The following is a 22,800-nucleotide window of genomic DNA, read 5'->3' as shown; positions in this document are numbered from 1 at the left end:
CTTTTGTGTAAGAATTAAATAGGATTGTGGTAAAAATACTTTATAGATTATAATGCATATATAAAGATAAGGTTTTGCATTTTAGAAATATAAATACACATAGTTATGGGATTAAAGTTATGAAATGTCAATTATTTGATATGTAACTTATTCCTAAATTTTCTTTATATTTATTATTTTTAATTTTTACTGTGTACTATAAACATACATTGATTTATAGCAAGGTCATGTTATGTTTGGAAACATTTTTGTTTATATGTCTCTCCTCCAATTTGTACGATTGAAGATGTACAAAGAGTTCACAGAAATTTCCTTACAGAAAACAGATTACAGTGTTACCTGAACAGAAAAAGAACCTGTTCTGTGACACCACACTCTGCTAGTTTTCTCCTCAGAGCTAATTCATGCTGTCTCCAAATCATGGCCCTTAAAGTGTCTGTCCTGGGCCTCTCTTCCCAGAGCAGCCACGCCCTTTCCATGCTAGTTGTCTCTGGCTACCTTCTGGCTCCCCATGTAAGACGCACACCTTTAAAAGTTCAGACCTGGACATCCAGCTAGAGAGGACTTCTTTATATCCTACAAGTAGGACAAACCCAGCATGTCTGCAAAGGAGCTCATATTCTCTCACCCTAAATACTCACGTCCCTTTCCCCCAGAAACCTCAGCATGATCTTTGACTCCTGCAGGTGGCCAAGCCCTGCTGACTTTACTTCCTCTGGATCGTTTTTAGTCTTCCACTCTCTCAGCCCAACAGCCACTATCCGTCACCCGTCCTCTGTCTTCTGCTCCTGTCCATGGTGTCCGGCTTCTGTCTGTCCTCCCTGCTTCAGCTCTTCACTTCAGCCACTTCATGCTGGTCTCTTGTTGGCCAAGCCCTCCTGCTGCAGTGTGAACTCTGCACTGGTGGGCCCATGGCTTTCTTATCTGTCCTTGTATCCCCAGTATAGGACTGGGCTGTGCAAAGTACTGCCATCCATGCTGAAATCATCAAATGTCCCTCTGGTTACAAAGCCACAGAGTATACACAATTGTATCAATTGCTTCCTCTCTACTTTTTTGGCACCAAGTTTTAGCCTTTAAACATGGTGTTTAATGCTCTACTTGAGCACTTACATGATTATGAACCTACACACAAATCCTGCAAACCAAGGGTTCTTTTCCTGAGAGTCCTTGAATAAGCCTGAGAGGGTCTGTAAATCTTCTGAAATATATAAAAAAAATTACGTATTTCACAAAATGTGCATATGTGTGTTTTTCTGAAGAGGGAATTCATAGCTTTCCTCAGATTCCTAAAAGGTCTGTATCTTCAAAAGAGTAAAAAACAATATGGAAAAATAGGTAAAGGGTACTGTGGAAAGATAGTTTAGGAATGTATTTCTGAAATTTGCTACCCTTTACAAAGTCATGGGATTAATAGAAAAGATTTTAACAAAATTGTAAAGGTAAAACAAATACATTACTGTGAATAAAGTAAGCTTTATGATTTACATCAGTAGAGAGAAATTAGGCTTAGAGATTGTAAACTTTAATTGAAGTACCAGTAGAATATTCTGTAGAAAGAAATAATAGGCATAATGTGACTATATGATTTGAAATGGTATTTTACATCTAGTTTCTTAATTTTTCCAGTGGTTTTTATTGCTGTCTGTTAATCATTGTGTCGGTGACTGGGGATATAGAGATGAATAAGGCGTCTTATTGCTCAGAAAATGCTTCCACCACAGGGACTCGGAAGCCCCACGTGCATTTTTGTGTACAGATGTTGGTGAATGTTAATAGCGGCCAAGCAGACCGACTCAGTCATGGCCACTCAAAGACGTGAAGAGAACAGTTAGCAGCCCTTTTAAGCAAGCAAAGGGACACTCCCCCTTGCACCTGAGTGTCATAGTGAACCTTTTTTTATAAATTGTGGTAAAAACACTTAACATGAGATCTACCCTGTTAACAAATGTTAAGTGTACAAGACATACTGTACAGCAGAACTCTAGAGCTTGTGTGTTCCTTTATTTTAGTAACTCCCCATTCCTTCCCCCATCCAGTTCCTGGCAACCACCATTCCACTCTTTAATTCTATGAATTTGACTGTATTAGACACCTCATGTAAGTGGGATCTGCAGTATTTGTGTTTCTGTGACTGCCTTACTTCACTCAGTTTAATGGCCTGGAGGTTCATCCATGTAGTTGTGTATTGAAGAATTTCCTTCCTTTACGAGACTAAAGAATATTCCATTGTGTAAATATATCACCTTTTCTTTATCTGTCAATGGCATTAAGATTGTTTTTACATCTTGGCGATTGTGAGCAGAGCTGCATTTAATATAGGCATGTTTATGTCTCTTTAAGATTCTGATTTTCATTTTTTGGACATACACCCAAAAGTGGTATTGCTGGATCATATGGTAGTTGTATTTTTAATTTTTCATTTACTTTTTTTTTTTTTTTTTTGAGACACAGTCTCACTCTGTTGCCCTGGATGGAGTGCCATGGCATCCTCATAACTCACAGCAACCTCAGTATCCTGGGCTCAAGCAATCCTCTTGCCTCAGCCTCCCAAGTAACTGAAACTACAGGCAGCTACCAACAGTCCTGGCTGGTTTGTTCTATTTTTAGTAGAGACAGAGTCTAGCTCTTGCTCAGGTTGCTCTTCAACTCCTAAGCTCAAGCAATCCTCCCACCTCAGCCATGTGAACTACTGCACCTGGCCATTTTTTTAATTTTTTGAGGGGCCTTTGTATGCTTTTCCAAAGCTGCATCACTTTGCGTTCCCACTTACAGTGTACCAGGGTTCAGTTCCTTTACATTGCTAAAATTTGTTATTGAGGGGAGGGTTTGATAATAGCCGTCCTGACAGATGTAAGGATGTGGTTTTGACTTGAATTTCTCTGATGATTAATTACCTATTGGTAAGTCTTCTTTGGGAAAAGGTATGTTTGGATCCTTTGTCCATTTCTTAAACAGGTTATTAGTTTTGTGGGGTTATTAGTTTTTTTTTACTATTGAGTTGTAGAAGTTTATTATGTACTTTGGATATTAATCCCTTTTGGATATATGGTTTGCAAATGTTGTCTGGGTAATGTGGGTTACTTTTTTGCTCTGTTGATTATTTCCTTTGCTGAGCAGAAGCTTTACGTTATATTTATTATTTATTTATTTTGAGTCTTACTCTGTTGCCCTACATCCCTGGGTAGTGCTGTGGGCGTCACAGCTCACAGGAACCTTAGACTCCTGGGCTCAAGCAATCCTCTTGCTTCCACCTCCTGAGTAGCTGGGACTACAGGCATAAGCCACGATATTGAGCTGGTTTTTCTATTTTTAGTAGGGAATGGGGCTTGCTCTTGCACAGGCTGATTTCCAACTCCTCAGCTCAAGTGATCCACCCCCTTTGGCCTCCCAGTATGCTGGGATTATAGGCATGAGCCACTGCACCCCTTGTGTCTAGTAGTTTTCAGTGTACAGATCTTTTACTTCCTTAGTTCATTCCTAGGTATTTTGTTTTTGGTGCTGTCATTAATAGGACTGCTGGTTTTGTTCTCTGATGATTTGTTGTCAGTGTGTCGGGATGCAGCAGATTCTTGTGGTTGGCTTTGTATCTTGCAACTTTACTGAGTTTATGTATTAGTTCTAACAGTTCTTCTATTGAGTCTTTACGATTTTCAATGCATGAGATCATGTTGTCAGCAAACAGGGGCAATTTTACTTCTTCCTTTCCAGTTGGATGCCTTTTTGTCTTTTTTTTTCTTTCTTGCCTAACTGCTTTGCATAAAACTCCCAGTGCTGTGTTGCCTTGTTCCTGATCTTAGAAGAAGAGCTTTCAGTTTTTCTCTGTTGAGTATAATGTTAGCTGTGGGCTTTTCATATATGCATTTATTATGTTGAGGTAATTTCCTTTTATCCCTAGCTTGAGTTTTTATTACAGATGGGTATTGAATTTTGTACTTTTTGTACTTTTCTGTATCTTTTGAAATGGTCAAAGGTGTTTTTATTCTTTATTCTGTTAATATGAAATATCACGTTAATTGATTTTCTTTTTTTTTTTGAGACATGGGCTTGCCCAGGCTAGAGTGTACAATGGCACCATTATAACTCCTTGCAACTTCAAACTCCTGGGCTCAAGCAATCCTCTCACCTCTGCTGCCCAGAGTGCAGGGATGGCAGGCATGAGCACCTCTGTGGGGAGCTTTCTGATCAGTGACTCATCTTCTACAGCAAGCCTTTGTTGTACACGTATTCTTCAGTTTCACATTTAAAAAATTATATTTAGATCCTAACTAATGGAAACCCTACTTTAAAATAATCATTTTAATGTTGAGTATGTCTTACTTTATTTTCACTTCGGAAGTTGATGTTTCACAACAACCAGACTTCAGCTGTCACAGAAAGTGATTGTTCTATGAGAGTCTTACTTCTAAAATTCTGAGGACAAACTGCTAATAAATCTTACTTGGAAAGTATGGGATTGGGGCTCATTTTTCTGCATATCCACATTGGTTCTAACTGTAAAATTTTGCTTTGTGGAGTTTATTTAGAATAATGTTGATAGAATTAGTTTGAAGAAAAGTTTTAAATACTGTATAACCTTCCCCTTTCATATAATTATGTTAAAGCCCACTGCAGAAATGGGGAAAATGTTTTTAATTATTTAAAGTAGAAAAGAAGAAACTAAACAAAGAAATATTAGACTTAAACCTGACCCTAGAACAAATGGACTTTGCAGACCTCTACAGAACATTTCACCCTAATAAAACTGAATATACATTCTTCTCATCAGCCCATGGGTCATCCTCCAAAATAGATCATATCCTAGGATACAAGCCTAACCCCAACAAATTTAAAAGAATAGAAATTATTCCTTGTATCTTCTCCGACCACCATGGAATAAAAGTTGAACTCAACAGCAACAGGAATCTTCATACTCAAACAAAGTCATGAAAACTAAATAATCTGAGGCTGAATGATAGCTGGGTCAAAGATGAGATTAAGAAGGAAATTACCAAATTTTTGCAACAAAATGATAACAAAGACACAAATTATTGGGTGGCACCTGTGACTCAGTGAGTAGGGCACCGACCCCATATACTGAGGGTGGTGGGCTCAAACCCGGCCCCGGCCAAACTGCAACAAAAAATAGCTGGGCGTTGTGGCAGGCACCTTTGGTCCCAGCTACTGGGGAGGCTGAGGCAAGAGAATCGCCTAAGCCCAGGAGCTGGAGGTTGCTGTGAGCTGTGATGGCACAGCACTCTACCAAGGGCAATAAAGTGAGACTCTGTCTCTACCAAAAAAAAAAAAAGACACAAATTATCAAAACCTGTGGGATACTCCAAAGGCAGTCCTAAGAGGGAAATTTATAGCATTGGAAGCCTTCATCAAGAAAACAGAAAGAGAGGAAGCCAACAACTTAATGGATCATCTCAAGCAACTGGAAAAGGAAGAACATTCCAACCTCAAACCCAGCAGAAGAAAAGAAATAACCAAAATTAGGGCAGAATTAAATGAAATTGAAAACAAAAGAATCATTGAGATCAATGAAACAAAAAGTTGGTTTTTTGAAAAGATTAACAAAATTGATAAACCTTTGGCTAAGCTAACCAGAAACAGAATAATAAAATCTCTAATATCGTCTATCAGAAATGATAAAGGAGAAATAACAATAGACACCTCAGAAATTTAAAAAATCCTCATTGATTACCACAAAAATCTCTATTCCCAGAAATATGAAAATCTAAAGGAAATGGAAAAATATCTGCATATGATTCTAACATTTTGATAAGGTGTGTGAGATGTAATTTAAAGCTTTTCCATCACATCATTTTTTAAAAATACAACTTTTGGGTTCAAAATATAACTTGTTCCTCCAAAAAAATCTGCTAAAATACATATTGAGAGATAATTACATTTCATTAAATTGGGGTTGAAGATCTCTAGGAACTGTCTGCCTAGAAAACATCCCCTGGGGAGACATTCTCTCTGATAAGCCTGTACTGGCAAAACCACTGTTGACCTGCAGTTGTGTCCTTGGAGGTGCCTGTCCTCCCTACTAGGCACAGTCCTCACCAAGATTCAGGCCTCCAGAAAGCCAAGGTCCAAAAGGTGACAATGGAGTTTCACCTAAGGGACAAACTCTATGAAATAGGGTGACAAAAACATGTCAAAGAGAAATAATTAATATCTCAAATTATCCCGCCTTGTTTGTATGATGAGAATTTAGAAGAAGAAGAAATGTAACAAAAGATATTCAGAGAGAGATTGTTTTGACTTCTGCAATTTTGGAGAATCCTGGTGGATGTAGTTTTTGAAATGTAGTATAGTTTATGGAGGAAGGAAGGAGGAATATCCAGTTGTGTTTCTGAAGTACTATGCCTCAGTGTTTGAAATGGCAGTTTCTAAACAGTAGTAGGAAGGCTGAGCTTAGGTCAGAGGAAACTTGTTTTCTCTTTGTTGCATCTTTATCCCAGGTGCCAATAAGAGTTTGGGGCTGCTGTGAGAGAATTCTCACTGTTATGAAAACCCAAACTCATCAAATCTTTGCAATAGCCTTTTTAAACTACTTTATTGACCTTATGGTACTTACATACCCTAAAATCCACTCATTTAAAGTATATAATTTAGTAGGTTTTATTATATGTAATATTTATGTATTTATTTATTTAATTATTTACAAGACAGAGTCCTACTCTGTTGCCCCAGTCTAGAGTGCCATGGGGTCATAGCTCACAGCAACCGCAAACTCCTGGGTTCAAGCAGTCCTCTTGCCTCAGCCTCCCAAGTAGCTGGGACTACAGGTGCCTGTCACCATGCCTGGCTAATTCTTCTATTTTTAGTAGAGATGAGATCTCATGCTTGCTCAGGGTGGTCTCAACCTCCTGATCCTCACTTGAGATCCTACTTGAGACCAAGTGATTCTCCTGCCTTGGCCTCCCAGAGTGTTAGGAGTACAGGTGTAAGTCACTGCACCTGGCCTGTAATACATTTTTTAAAATAAATAGAGAAGGAAAATCTTTCAATAGGAAAAAGCAATTTTTTATTTTTTATGTATTTATTTATTTATTTATTGCAGTTTTTGGCCATGGCTGGATTTGAACCCTCCACCACCAGCATATGGGGCTGGTGCCCTACTCCTTTGAGCCACAGGCACCACCCTAACAATTTTATTTTTAAGAAATGATAATTACAGTAGTCCCCTCTTATCCAAGGGCAATACATCTCGAGATCCCCAGTAGTGTCTGAAAGCACACATAGTACGAAGCCCTGTCTATGTTTCTTCGTCTACATATATTCAATAAAGTTTAATTTGTAAATTAGGCACAGTAAGAGATTAACAATAATAATAGGCCACGCGCAGTGGCTCAACGCCTGTAATCCCAGCACTCTGGGAGGCTGAGGTAGGTGGATTACTTGAGCTCAGGAGTTTGAAACCAGCCTGATCAAGAGCGAGACCCTGTGTGTGTAGTCAGCTTCTTGGGAGACTGAGGCAAGAGGATTGCTCAAGCCCATGAGTTCGAGGTTACTGTGAGTACTCTACCCAGGGCAACAGAGTGAGACTTTAATAATAAAAATAATAATAAATAGAAAAATTATAACAATACTCAGAAGACACACAATTTAATACTTATGAATTATTCCTGTAATTTTTCATTTATTATTTTTAGACCTCCAGTAACTGAAATTGTGGAAAGCAAAACTGAGGATAAGGGGATATTACTGTATTTGAACTTGCGCTTTCTGCCACCTTTCGCGTTCTAAGCACCTTTTTTGTATGAAATTATTTATTCTTTACAACAATCTCATGAGTTAGTATCATTATGCCCATTTTATAGATAAAGTAACTTAATCAGACAGGTTAAGTAACTTGCCCAAGATCATACTGCTAGTAAGTGGCAGAGCTGAGATTCAAACTCAGGCAGTCTGGCCTCTCTTTGAACTGCTAGGTTACACTGCCTACAATAGTTTATGGGCATATTGTGATGCTGCTAATTCATTATTTTTTTAAGTAAAATGCTTCACCTTTATTTAGAGATCCAAATTCTCATCCTGACATAAATTATTGAAGGACATATTTATCTTAAAATTGTAAATATTTTGTATATTCCCTAAAATCCTATTTTAAAACATAGCTATTTTTTTCTTTTGATCTACTTGTATTTCATATTTAAGTCATATGATTCTTTAAAATATTTGTATTGTTACCATACTTTCATTTTTAACTTGTTCTTTAAAAAGTTATTTTTTTATTTTACTGGTCTTCCATGTCAAGTCTTAGTGACGTAATTGAACCTAAGACTCTTAAATTGTGTTTTGGATTTTTATTTACCAGCTTCTTCCTTACAGTCTCAGATGCCCTAAGTGTCTTCTTTAATCTATCACCTTTTCCCCTCCTTTCTGTATATTCCTAACAGCTGAATTATTTTTTTTCTTATTTTTCTTTTTTTCAGCAATGCGGCCACTTAGCATGTCTTACAGTTGTGACTTGTCAGGTAAAAAAAAAACACAAGCACTTTCTCACATGACATGGGTTTTGTGGTTTCTGTCAAACACATTTCATTTGTTTGTTTGTTCAAACATGTCAAAAAGAAAATCGAAAGGCTGCTTCTAAGCTGTGGTCAGTAAAATAAAACATTCTGTTTATTGGAAAATATATTTAAAATATATAAAACCACCATGAACGTGTTGCCTCCCAAGGGATTGTAGAAGAATTCATGGCTGGCTGTGGAGTCAGGTGCCCATTTGTGTAGAAGCGGCACTCCTGGACTCTTCTAAAGCACTGACGTTCAAGTCTAAAATAGCCCCTTGCCTTAAGAAAATAGGAAAAAAACTTCAAGAAACAAAGTTTTGGCACTGCCACTTCCAATTCCTAAAGCATTTAGTTACTTAAGTAGCTAACCTCAAAGCGATGACCTATTTCAGAGGACTGCAACGCCTCAGTTGATGGGTAAGAGCCATCCTCTGTGTCACTGTGTTCAGTAGGTAGAGCCAAGTCAGGGTGACAGGACGCTGCTTCAGAGTATAAAAGCACACGAGCCCGGCACCGGCCTGGGGTGCGCAGTATAGTCCTGTGCCCCCAGGCATGTAGTTAGACAGAGATTAATAGTGAAATGACTAAATTTGATCTGTAAAATCAGCCCCTTTTTAAATTAAAAATCTAAATAAATATGTGTGAATTTTCTAAACCAATTTAATCCTAATATTTTACAAATAATAATTTTTAATTTTAGAAGCTGATGTTTTTAATATAAAATGAGATAAGATGTTGGTAATATTTTCTTCCAGAACTTTGTATTAAGTGCCATGTCTCTTAAGGTACCTCTTAAGAGACAGAGAATTGTTGGCATATGCTATATATGAAATCATGTTTAAAAGACCCAGAGGGTTCTAATGTCATGTTGTGTATAATTACTTAGTACCTTCCAACTACAAAACTAGTTACCAACTGTTTTTAAATTTTTTTTTCTATTTTTGCAGGCTCAGGCATGACTCTATTGTTTTATAATCTTCACTTATTTTTGACTGATTACTAAAGAGCTTTTTCTATTTTCTTTATCCATTTGTCAATTTCTTATTTTATCAATCATTTGCAGAGTGACCTTGTAAAAATTTTGGTCTGAAAAATAAACTTAGAGCCCAGCACAGTGACTCACACCTACAATCCTAGCACTCTGGGAGGTCCAGGCATGAGGTTCGCTTTAGCTCAGGATTTGGGGACCAGCCTGAGCAAGAGTGAGACATTGTCTCTACCTAAAATAGGAAAAGCTAGCCAGGTGTTGTGGTGGGTGCTTTCTCTTGGAAGATAACTACAACAATAGGAATAATTCTATAGCAGTGGTTCTCAACCTTCTTAATGCTGCAGCCCTTTAATACACTTCCTGTGGGTCGCAACCCACAGGTTGAGAACCGCTGTTCTATAGGAAATGTATAGGATGACCATAAAGTTTGTGTGTAATTTAAAATAGTTGCACATGAACTTTATGGTCACCCTATATATAGTTAAAGTGCACTATAGAATAAGATTTTTTAGTATATGCTCTCTCTTTTTTTTTTTTTTTTGTGGTTTTTGGCCGGGGCTGGGTTTGAACCCACCACCTCCGGCATATGGGACTAGCGCCCTACTCCTTGAGCCACAGGCACCACCCGTATATGCTCTCTTTTTAAAACTATATTTACACACTTAACTACCCTTTTTCTTGAACAGGAATTAATCAGCCCAGTAACTTCCTCTTATTTTCCAGAAAAATTTTAAGATACTTATGAAAGATTTTTAACCTTAATAATTTGTACAAAACCTTGCTGCTTTTTCCCCTTTTGTCCCTTTCAGCAGTCCTCACCACCACCAATTATTTATTTATTCTGGCTACTTAATATCTAGGAAGAGAATAATCAAATGCGTGTATACATGTTGTCAAGTTCTCTATTAAAAATTTGCCTGAATGATATATGATTAATAGCCATCGTCCTTCCTTTTTCCTTTCCTCCTCCTGTCTTTTCTTTCCTTTTGGTCTTTTCCAACCCCTTTCTTCAAGTGCACAGGGGTACAAGTTCACAGGTGGCCAGAGCTTTCTCAATGTCTTAAAATGAAAAGAAATTATAAATATTAAATAAGATGTATGTCATTTATTATAAGAAATAATTTGGATGGAGCTGGAACATATTCTTCTTAGTAAAGTATCTCAACAATGGAAGAAAAAGTATCCAATGTACTCAGCCCTACTATGAAACTAATTTATGGCTTTCACATGAAAGCTATAACCCAGTTATAACCCAAGAATAAGGGGAAGGGGTAAAGGGAGGGGAGGGAGGGGGGAGGCGGGCAGAGGGAGAGTGATTGTGGTGGGATTACACCTGCAGTGCATCTTACAAGGGTATATGTGAAACTTAGTAAATGTCTTAACACAATAACTAAGACAATGCCAGGAAGGCTATGTTAACCAGTGTGATGAAAATGTGTCAAACAGTCTATAAAACCAGTGTATGGTGCCCCATGATCACATTAAAGTACACAGCTATGATTTAATAAAAAAAAAAAGAAAGAAAGAATTTGCATGTTTTTTTTTTTTAAATAATGTCAAAGAAAGCTGTACACACTTAGATGCACGAACACTGAATGTTTTCCTGGAATTCCACCTCTCAGACTTCAAGCATATAAATAGCATTGTGGGGGCTACTATAAACAGAATGTTCCTGTATTCTATAACTTCCATACAATACTCCCCCTTTCCTAAAGGAGCATTAATCCTGTCTTATTCACTTTAGTATTTAGAGTCCTTTGACCCCAACCATGGTAGCTTGACAGACTATCCATGTGCAAAAAGCAGCTTGTTCCTTGTCTAAGTTTGTGAATCTTGCACAGTGGCTGCTTTTTTTTACTTTGAATACTTTTGTGTATTAAGTTTAGTCCATGTTTAACTCTTCATCTGAAATACTGAAGAAAATGTGTCTCCTTTCCGTTTCAACAAACGCTCCACGTCAGCTCGGACACAACACCAACCATGCAGTTCTGGACAAGTCAGTCAGAGCCGTAGTGCTCAAAAAGGGAAGTCAGAGCAGTGTGGATAGTTACTAATACTCATTGCACACTGCCACTCCTGGGTACAGTATTTCACTTGCAGCTGTTACCCGTTTAATCTTCACAACAATGCTGCATCTGTTGTTACGAGTGAAGAAACAGAGAGCAGGCAGGTTGCTCAGAGGGGAACACCCAGCAGCAGAGACCCGCCAGTCCACGTCACACTATACTGCTGTGTACATTAGTGCAATCAAGGGGTACAATCTGCTGGTTTTATATACAATCTGAAATATTCTCATCAAACTGTTCAACGTAGCCTTCATGGCATTTTCTTAGTTATTATATGTAGACATTTGTATTCTGTCTTTAGTAAGTTTCACCTGTACCCATTCTAAGATGCACCGTGGGTGTGGCCCCACCCATTATTCTCCCTCCACCAAAACCTCCCCCCTCCCTTCCCATTCCTTGGCCCTTTCCTCACAATCTTATGCTATAGTTGGGTTATAGCCTTCATGTGAAAGCTATAATTTAGCTTCATAGTAGGGCTGAGTACATTGGATACTTTTTCTTCCATTCCTGAAATACTTTGCTAAGAAGAATATGTTCCAGCTCCATCCATGTAAACATGAAAGAGGTAAAGTCTCCATCTTTCTTTAAGGCTGCATAATATTCCATAGTATACATGTACCACAATTTGCTAGTCCATTCGTGGTTCGATGGGCACTTGGGCTTCTTACATGACTTAGCAATTATGAATTGGGCTGCAATAAACATTCTGGTACAGATGTCTTTGTTATATTGTGATTTTTGGTCTTCTGGGTATAAACCTAGTAAAGGAATTATAGGATCGAATGGCAGGTCTATTTTTAGGTCTCTAAGTATTCTCCAAACATCCTTCCAGAAGGAACGTATAAGTGTGCATTCCCACCAGCAGTGTAGAAGTGTGCCCTTTTCTCCACATCCCATGCCAACATCTCTGGTTTTGGGATTTTGTTATGTGGGCTACTCTTACTGGGGTTAGGTGATATCTCAAAGTAGTTTTGATTTGCATTTCTCTGATGATTAAGGATGATGAGCTTTTTTCATGTGTTTGTAGATGTTGCCGTCGGTCTTCTGTAAAGAAGTCTCTCTTCAAGTCCTTGCCCACCCTGAGATGGGATCACGTGTTCTTTTCTTGCTAATACGTTTGAGTTCTCTGTGGATTCTGGTTATTAGACCTTTATCGGAGGTATAACCTGCAAATATTTTCTCCCATTCTGAGGGCTGCTGTCTGCTTGCTTTACTTACTGTGTTCTTGGGTGTGCAGAAGCTTTTTAGTTTGATCAGGTCCCAGTAGTGTATTTTTGATAACTGCTTCAATTGCCTGGGAAGTCCTCCTCATAAAATATTCACCCAGGCTGATTCCTTCAAAAGTTTTCCCTGCACTTTCTTCAAGTATTTTTATAGTTTCACATCTTAAGTTTAAATCTTTTATCCAGTAAGAGTCTATCTTAGTTAATGGTGAAAGGTGTGGGTCCAGTTTCAATCTTCTACAGGTTGCCAGCCAGTTCACCCAGCACCATTTGTTAAATAGGGAATCTTTTCCGCACTGAATGTTTTTTTTTTTTTAATTGGATTTTAATGAGCTTTTTCTTTTTCTTTTTTTTTTGTAGAGACAGAGTCTCACTGTACTGCCCTCGGGTAGAGTGCTGTGGCGTCACACGGCTCACAGCAACCTCTTAACTCTTGGGCTTACGCGATTCTCTTGCCTCAGCCTCCCGAGCAGCTGGGACTACAGGCGCCCGCCATAACGCCCGGCTATTTTTTGGTTGCAGTTTGGCCGGGGCTGGGTTTGAACCCGCCACCCTCGGCATATGGGGCCGGCGCCCTACTCACTGAGCCACAGGCGCTGCCCCGCACTGAATGTTTTTAATTGGCTTGTCAAAGATCAAATAATGGTAAGTAGCTGGATTCATCTCTTGGTTCTCTGTTCTGTTCCAGACATCTACTTCTTTGTTTTTGTGCCAGTACCATGCTGTTTTGATCACTATCGATTTATAGTTCAGTCTCAGGTCTGGTAGCGTGATTCCTCCTGCTGTGTTTTTATTTCTGAGTAATGTTTTGGCTATTCGAGGTTTTTTCTGGTTCCGTATAAAACGAAGTATTATTTTTTTCAAGATCTTTAAAATATGACAATGGAACTTTAATGGGAATTACATTAAAATTATGTATTGCTTTGGGTAGTATAGACATTTTAACAATGTTGATTCTTCCCAGCCATGAGCATGGTATGTTTTTCCATTTGTTAACATCTTCAGCTATTTCTTTTCTTAAAGTTTCATACTTCTCTTTGTAGAGATCTTTCACGTCCTTTGTTAGGTATACTCCCAAATATTTCATCTTCTTTGGCACTACTGTGAAAGGAATAGAGTCCTTGACTATTTTTTTGCCTTGGTTATTGTTGGTCTATATAAAGGCTACAGATTTATGGGTGTTGATTTTGTAGCCTGAGACATTGCTGTATTCCTTGATCACTTCTAAAAGTTTTGTAGTAGAATCCCTAGTGTTTTCCAGATATGATCATATCATCTGCGAAGAATGAAAGTTTGATCTCTTCTGACCCTATGTGGATACCCTTGATTGCCTTTTCTTCCCTAATTGCAATGGCTAAAACTTCCATTACAATGTTAAAAAGCAATGGAGACAATGGGCAACCTTGCCTGGTTCCTGATCTAAGTGGAAATGATTTCAATTTAACTCCATTCAATACGATATTGGCTGTGGGTTTGCCGTAGATGGCCTCTATTAGTTTAAGAAATGTCCCTTCTATACCAATTTTCTTAAGTGTTCTGATCATGAAGGGATACTGGATATTATCAAAAGCTTTTTCTGCATCAATTGAAAGAATCATATGGTCCTTATTTTTTAGTTTGTTTATGTGCTGAATTACATTTATAGATTTGCATGTATTGAACCAGCCTTGAGACCCTGGGATAAATCCCACTTGGTTGTGGTGTATAATTTTTTTGATGTGTTTTTGGATTCTGTTTGTTAGGGTCTTATTGAGTATTTTAGCATCAATATTCATTATAGTGATATTGGTCTATAATTTTCTTTTCTTGTTGGGTCTTTCCTTGGTTTGGGGATCAAGGGGATGTTTGCTTCGCAGAATGTGTTGGGTAGTACTCCTTCTTTTTGTATATTTTGGAAGAGGTTTAGTAATATAGGTGCTAGTTCCTCTTTAAAGGTTTGGTAGAATTCTGATGTAAAGCTATCTGGTCCTGGGATTTTCTTTTTAGGGAGATTTTGTATAGTTGATGCTATTTCAGAACTTGATATAGGCCTGTTCAACATTTCCACTTCGTTCTGGCTAAGTCTTGGTAGGTGGTGTACTTCCAGGTATTGGTCAGTTTCTTTCAGATTTTCATATTTCTGAGAGTAGAGTTTCTTTTAGTATTGGTTACGGATTTTTTGAATTTCTGAGGGGTCTGTTGTTATTTCATCATTACCATTTCTGATTGATGAAATTAGAGATTTTACTCTCTTTTTCCTGTTTAGGTTGCCCAAAGGTTTATCTATTTTATTGATCTTTTCAAAAAACCAAGTTTTGGATTTATTGATCTGTTGTACAATACTTTTGTTTTCAATTTCATTTAATTCTTCTCTGATTTTGGTTATTTCTTTTCTTCTGCTGTGTTTGGGGTTGGAGTGTTCTTCCTTCTCCAGTTGCTTGAGATGTCCCATTAAGTTATTAACTTCCTCTCTTTCCGTTTTCTTGAGGAAGGCTTGCAGTGCTATAAATTTCCCTCTTAGGACTGCCTTTGCACTATCCCAGAGGTTCTGGTAATTTGTGTCTTGATTGTTGTTTTGTTCCAAAAATGTGGTGATTTCCTTCTTAATCTCGTCTATAACCCATCTATCCCTCAGCATAAGGTTGCTTAGCTTCCATGTTCTTGTATGGGTATGCAGGTTCCTATTGTTACTGAGTTCAACTTTTATTCCATGATGGTCTGAGAAGATGCAAGGAATAATTTGTATTTTTTTTTAGTTTGCTGAAGTTAGATTTGTGGCCTAGGATGTGGTCGATTTTTGGAGTATGTTTCAAGAGCTGATGAGAAGAATGTGTATTCAGATTGATTTGTTGGGATGAAATGTTCTGTAGATATCTGTTAAGTCCAGATGTTGAATGGTTAAGTTTAAATCTAAAATTTCTTTGCTTAGCTTCTTTTTGGAGGATCTTTCCAGCACTGCTAGAGGGTGTTAAAATCTCCAACTACTATGGAACTGGAGGAAATCAAGTTGCTCATGTCTGTTAGAGTTTCTCTTATAAAATGAGGTGCGTTCTGGTTGAGTGCATAAGTATTAATAATTGAGATCTCATCATATTGAGTATTACCTTTAACAAATATGAAGTGTCCATCCTTATCCTTCCTTATTTTGGTTGGTTTAAAGCCTATTGTATCTTCGAATAGGATTGCAATGCCTGCTTTTTTCTGCTTTCCATTTGCCTGGAGTATAGATGACCATCCCTTCACCTTGAGTCTATATTTGTCTTTGAATGTAACATGTGATTCTTGTATGCAGCAGATATCTGGCTTGAGTTTTTGTATCTAGTCAGCCAACCTGTGCCTCTTTAGAGGACAGTTTAAACCATTCACATAAATTGAGAATATTGATAAGCCTTTCAAGAGTCCGGTGGACATTTTTAATCCTTTTGTGACTTTGGAAGTTGGAATTTGATCAAAATTTTCTGGGTGGGTTCATTTTTGTGGTGGAGGATTACGCTGGTCTTTATGGAGCATAGGTCTGAGAATATCCTGGAGAGCTGGTTTAGTTACGGCAAATTTCTTCAACACGTGAATGTCATTGAAGTATTTAATTTCTCCGTCATAAATGAAACTCAGTTTAGCTGGGTACAGGATCCTGGGTTGAAAGGTATTTTGTTTTAGGAGAGTAAAAGTCGATGAACATCCTCTTCTAGCTTGAAGGGTTTCAGCAGAGAGATCTGCAGTTATTCTAATATTCTTTCCCTTGTAGGTGATGGTTTTCTTTCATCTGGCTGCTTTCAGAATTTTCTCCTTCATATTAACTTTAGTGAAATCAATTATGATGTGTCTGGGGGATGTCTTATTTAGGTTGAGTCGTGCTGGAGTTCTGAAACTGTCTGCTATCTGAATTTCAGAATCTCTTTGCATGTCTGGAAAGTTCTCCTTCATAATCTCATGGAGAAAAGACTCTGTGCCTTGTGAAGCCACTTGATCGCTTTCAGGGATCCCTATAAGACGAATGTTGGTTTTCTTCAAATTATCCCAGAGCTCTCTGAGAGAGTGATCTGTTTTTGCCCTCCATTTCTCTTCCTCTTTGAGAGTTTGGGAGCATTCGAAAGGTTTATCTTCAATGTCAGAAATCCTTTCTTCTGCTTGCTCCATTCTGTTACTGAGGGATTCTACTGTGTTTCTCAGATCTTTGAGGGCTGCAACTTCTTGTCTCAATGTGTCAAAATCTTTGAGTGGGCTGGTGTGGAGCCAGGGAGGGTACAGGAGGGAGGACGCAGGGTTGTGCGGCTCCCGCAGTTCCTGGTCCAGGGCATGCGGAGGACTGGCGAGCGCGGGTCACGGGTCGGAGGTCATGGCACAGCTCTTATGGAGGTCCAGGCAGCACCAAGCCCAGGAGTTTGAGGTTGCTATGAGCTGTGATGCCATGGCACTCCACCCAAGGCAATAGCCCAAGGCTCCAGTGTGCCAAAACCCGTCTCAGTCTTTAAATTCATTGAATTCTTGAGATATCTTTTGCGTTACTGCTTGGAATTCTAATTCGTTCTTATTTGCTATCCAGATTCTGAATTTGATTTCTGACATCTCAGCTATTTGTTTGGTGCATGGGATCTTGTGCTGTGTCTGCCCCATTGATCCTTGGGGGATTTGATCTACTCTGATTATTCATATTGCCAGAGTTTTTCTGTTGATTTCGCCTCATGAATGTTTTTCACCGTTGCCTCTGGCGGTCCTCAGAGTTAGGGAGCTGTCTTTCCAAGATTAGACCCCAGCGGGATCACTCTATTGTTGCTGGATCTTTGTAGGGAATGACCCTGTGTAGTTCCTCTGGGGCTGCCCCAGACAGGGAGTTCTGGTTGTGGAAGCAGCTCCGGAGTGTGACACACCCGGATCCAGCAATAGGGTGGGAGGTGATGCGCACAGTTCTGGGAGTGCCTGGTGCCCAGTGACTTTGGCACAGAGAGCCCAAGGCTCCAGCAGTCCCTGACCAGGAGAAGGGCTCTGCACAGAGGCAGGAATGGCTCCGGAGGGCACACGGCTACCAGAGTCCCTGGGCAGATGAGCGGGCTGGTATGGAGCCAGGGAGGGTACAGGAGGGAGGACGCAGGGTTGTGCGGCTCCCGCAGTTCCTGGTGAGGGCATGCGGAGGACTGGCGAGCGCGGGTCACAGGTCGGAGGTCATGGCACAGCTGTTATGGAGGTCCAGGCAGCACCAAGCCCAGGAGTTTGAGGTTGCTATGAGCTGTGATGCCACGGCACTCCACCCAAGGCAATAGCCCAAGGCTCCAGTGTGCCAAAACCCGTCTCACTGTGCCCGTGAGTGTTAAGGATGTAAGGCAGCTCAGTCCCTGCCTTTAGGCTGCTCAGTCACTAGGTTACTAGCTCCCACCGGATCCTTTCTCTGCTAACCTGAGGGCGGAGCTTGCTGGGGCAGTTCTCTCACAATGGCTCCCTGCGGCCCACAGCTGAACACTATTAGCTCTCTCCAGCTCAGCGGCTCAGTCTGGGGCCCTAGACAATGCCCAAAGTTTTCTGCACTCCTGCTCAAGCTCTCCCCAAGGCAGTTCAACTGAGTGCCAAGTCCAAAAACACCGAAATAGTTCACAGGTAAGGCCTTTCCAGTTTGCAGTCTCACTGCTGCTTGTACTTACGGCTGCCGGTGGGATTAGGTTGATTGGACACATGCAACCACTTGCCAGTTTTCTACTGTTTTTGTCCTCCTCTTGGGGTCCAGAAGTCCCTTGCTGAATCCCTGTATCCTCAAAGGGGTGATTATAGGCGGATCCCACCAGCCAGAGATGCCTGGGGTCTTATCTCCCCAGACTTGCCGTGCCCAGTTGTAGGGAAGCTGTTACTCGGCCGCCATCTTGCTCCACCTCCCTCATTTTCTATCATTTGTTTTATTCCCTTCCTATCCAAATTTGAACTCTTAATAAATCATATTTATCAGAGGAAAAATGTATCCCAGATTCTTTCTGTTTACATTAAATATGTTTACATGAATATAGATTATTAGGTGTTTTGATTTTTAAACCAAAACACTTTTAAATCTTACACTATATACCTAGTAAAACTTAAATCCATGAAAGTTCTAAAGCAAAACTTGCTTCTCTGAACCTCAGTTTCTTCATCTAGAAAATAAAGAAGTCTGAGTCTTATCTGTAGGCTTTCTTCTAAGTCTGAATTTTAATCTACAAATGTGAACATAAATTATTCGTTTTAAAGTTCCCTTTAATCAAATCTGACAATATCTAGCAAAACAGTGTTTCATGGGTGGCGCCTGTGGCTCAGTCGGTAAGGCGCCAGCCCCATGTACCGAGGGTGGCGGGTTCAAACCCCGCCCCGGACGAACTGCAACCAAAAAATAGCCGGGCGTTGTGGCGGGCGCCTGTAGTCCCAGCTACTCAGGAGGCTGAGGCAGGAGAATCGCCTAAGCCCAGGAGTTGGAGGTTGCTGTGAGCTGTGTGAGGCCACGGCACTCTACCTACCGAGGGCCATAAAGTGAGACTCTGTCTCTACCAAAAAAAAACAATGTTTCATCTACACAGGCAAGGCATCCTGTATCAAGCCTTTGTGTTGTGTTTGTAAAATGCCTTGTCACCTGACATGTGCTTCTAATACCAGTTACCTTTGTTGGCTCAAGAAAAGGTCTGCTTTTGCTTTTCTTTCCCAGATGTACCTGCCCCTGAATCTCCAAAGAATGTTGTAGAATCATCTGTGCTGAATGGAGATTTATCGTCACAAACAGCAGAAAATGGGTTAAATACGGCACAACTGGCACCGGTGCAGAGGAAGAAGCTCCTGAAAGCCCCCACGTTGGCCGAGCTGGACAGCTCAGAGTCAGAGGTGAGGCCTGTCCACACACCTTGACTCTCAAGTGCAGGGTGCTTAATGCACTAATACAATAATTATGTTGCTTCAATTGTTGCTTAATTTCTTCCCATGATTTCAGTCAATAAAGCTAGCATTAACGTTAATTTGATTACCAGGAGATAAAATGGTAGGTTACTTTCTGTTATCAGTAAAGACCAATGCAATGCTGTAGTTTTAAGAATAGATACTGGACTTTCAGTATACTCTTAAAGTATAGGTAAAGTTAAAATAAATCTGCAGTTTTCAAGCTTATGTTACCTAATATCTTCCCTTTTGTTTGGGGAATGAAAAAAATAAAGTCCAGAAAAACATATTTTCACAGACTGTTCTCCCACTAAAACATGCACACATATATACACACCCACACTTAGGATTGTTTCCTCTAACAGTAATCTAACACAGAAACTTCTGAAAAAAAAACCCTGCTGACGTTCCCAGATTTCATCCTTTACTTACTGCCTTTTTTGGGGAAAAAAAATCTTGCATCCTTGCTGATTTCAACAAGGATGAACAAGCAAGGAAATAAATCGTTCTTGTAGGTGAACCTTGTATCCCCAGGTCTCTAACAATGTCCAGTGGACATTCAGGCATTGAAGTAAGTTCACACCTGTGTGCTGTGCCTCCTTCCCTCTCTCTCAAGCCTCTGTTCGTGGTGTCAGGGCTATGTGTGTGGTTGCCTGCTGGACCCACTTCCTGTCCTTCAAACTCAACTTCTGCAAAATGAAATTGTCTTCTTCCTTCCCTTCTCCCTCATCTGCTTGCCAGACCAACTCTGGAAGCACATGTGCACACAGCTGCCTCTCATCTTCTCACCGTCTTAGTTGCTGGCTCCATCCTCCCCATACTCATCCTAAGTAGAATCTGCAGAATCAGTCTCCGCCCCCAATCCAAGCAATACCAATGATAGTGATTATGCTACTAAAGGTGTTTCAAGCCTTAGGAACGATAAAGAAACATCCTCTGTCTCGCTTTCGCTCTCTTCCTGTCTCATCAGTCTATCTGAATTTTTTTCTTGGCTTCCCAGATTCCATCTTGTGTATACCACCAGAGTCCTTATCACTCCTGCTTAAAACCTTTGGGGGGCTCCCTATCACAGGATAAAGCTCATGTCCCCAGATCATGTCAGGTGCCTGCTGAAACCTGGTCTAGTTGCAGTCCTGGTCCTGCACATGCTCAGCCGTGTGTGCAGGGCCCTATGTCCCTGTAGAGTCAGGACTGCGTCGCCTTTTCTCTGGGTGTCTTCTCTAATGCCACTGCCCCTGGGGACCCCTTCTCTGTGATTCTGTAGTCACTCACTCCTCCTCCGTGACACTGGCACGCTTAACACCTTGTTGTATAATTACCCATTTCACTTCTGTCTCTCCTACCAGAGCACCAGCCCCTGAACAGAGGAGCTGCGCTCAGTTCACCTTGTATCCCCAGGTCTCTAACAATGTCCAGTGGACATTCAGGCATTGAAGTAAGTTCACACTTACCTGCGAGAATGATTTATTTCCTTGCTTGTTTTTTATTTTTATTTCTTTGCTTTTTTGTTGTTGTTTTTGTTGAGACAGAATCCTACCCTATGCCCTGAGCAGAGTGTAGTGGCATCATAGCTCTCTACAACTTCAGACTTGGGCTGTGGGCATCCTGCTGACTCAGCCTCTGGAAGCCGCTGGAATTACAGGTGCTCACCACGGCACCCGGCTGGGTTTTTAATTTTTTTAGGAGTTGGGATCTCTCTCAGGCAAGTCTTGAACTCCTGAGCTCAAGCAATCCTCCCTCCTCATCCTCCCACAGTGCTGGGATTACAGCCGTGAGCCACTGCACCTGGCTGCGAGAACTATTTAAATAGCATCTAGCCCAAGGGTCATCTGGATAGAGCTCTACTAGCCGTGTATGGCTATTTAAACTATATGAAATAATTGAAGAGACTCGGTTTCTTAGTCACAGTGCTCAAGTGCTCAGGAGATACCCAGTGCTAAGGGAGACCACACGGGACAGTACAGACAACAGTCCCCTCAGTTAGCTGCTGTCAAATTATCAGCTGGTTCAATCCAACTCAGAGGAAAGTCTCTGGACTGGGTTTCCTTAGAGTGTGATCAGTGACGACAGTTCTGCACGCGGCACCCACCCTGGTCCCCGCTCTGAGTGTGTGCACAGGGCCCCAGAGTGACGATGGTTCTGCTCGCGGCACCCACCCTGGTATCTGCTCTGAGTGAGCGCTGCGCCTTGTTGCTTTCAGCATGTCCCCCACCTGGGTGAGAGGTCTGGGCTCCCTCACCTGTAGGTCTCCTCTAGGTCTAAAACTTGGCAGCTGTACCCCAGAAGTATGAAAATGGAAAAGATACTGTGGAATTCTACCTTTTCTTGATTAATGGATGGGTATTCTTTCCCCCACCTTTATTAATTCCTGACGTCAGAAAATTCCTGAACCAAGATAGTTTCCTTTAGCTTGTGTTTGTTCTCTTATAAATGGCCACAAATACAGTTACTGTTAGATACACCCCACAGACTTCCTTCACATTTTATAGTAATTTTTCCCCCTACTAAAGCAAGTCCCACTTCAGAGCCATGGAAGGCAGTAGAGAGCAAATAAAAGGAAGTCTCAGGAAAAGCTGACCTTAGTCTTTTTCTTCTTCCCTCTCAACTTTACCACCTGTTTCTCCATTTTTTTCTCTCCTATTTAACAGGTACCTTCCAAATACTTTTTTAGGCACCAAAACTTTTCTTCACACCATGCACACAGGACAGTCAGTGTCAGTCAAAGAGAAGCGAAGGCAGGACTAGAGCCTGCCCACCTGCCACCACCCCCTCTTTCACTGACCTCAGAGAGCAATGGAAACCTGTTGTTAAACCCAAATCCCTGGTACAGACTCATTGGCACTGGCCAGTAATACTGACCTGTTGGTGGAAACATTGGGCGATACTGGCTGTTAGACTTGTCTGTTGTTAGTGACCCAGAAACCTTACATCTCTCTATAGAAATAGTTTCTCTAATCTGCCATTTGCCAGAACTGGAATTAAGATTTTACCTAAAAAAAATCATGACCATTTCTCATCCCATTAAATGTCCTTTTCCAACATGATGCCTTATATCTGTGTGGTATTCCAGAGTAATAATTTACTATATTTTGTTTATCCAGCCCCCTGTTTCTTAACAGTGAGGTTGCTCCTAATTTACCGCCATCATAAATAACC

General features: G+C 40.4%; 1 protein-coding gene across 2 annotated transcripts in view; it reads left to right on the top strand.

Moving 5' to 3' along the window:
• SPIRE1 (spire type actin nucleation factor 1) overlaps positions 1–22,800 on the top strand; it is a 205,130-nt gene that overhangs the window by 159,030 nt on the left and 23,300 nt on the right. For both annotated transcript variants that reach the window (XM_053571882.1, XM_053571883.1), the window contains exon 9: positions 19,421–19,593. In XM_053571882.1, coding sequence (XP_053427857.1) covers positions 19,421–19,593 — 173 coding nt within the window. The remainder of the gene's footprint in view (positions 1–19,420; positions 19,594–22,800) is intronic.

This window comes from Nycticebus coucang, chromosome 19 (genome assembly GCF_027406575.1).
Source record: "Nycticebus coucang isolate mNycCou1 chromosome 19, mNycCou1.pri, whole genome shotgun sequence".
Classification (NCBI taxonomy): domain Eukaryota; kingdom Metazoa; phylum Chordata; class Mammalia; order Primates; family Lorisidae; genus Nycticebus; species Nycticebus coucang.
This window is presented reverse-complemented; position numbering and strand designations above follow the sequence as displayed.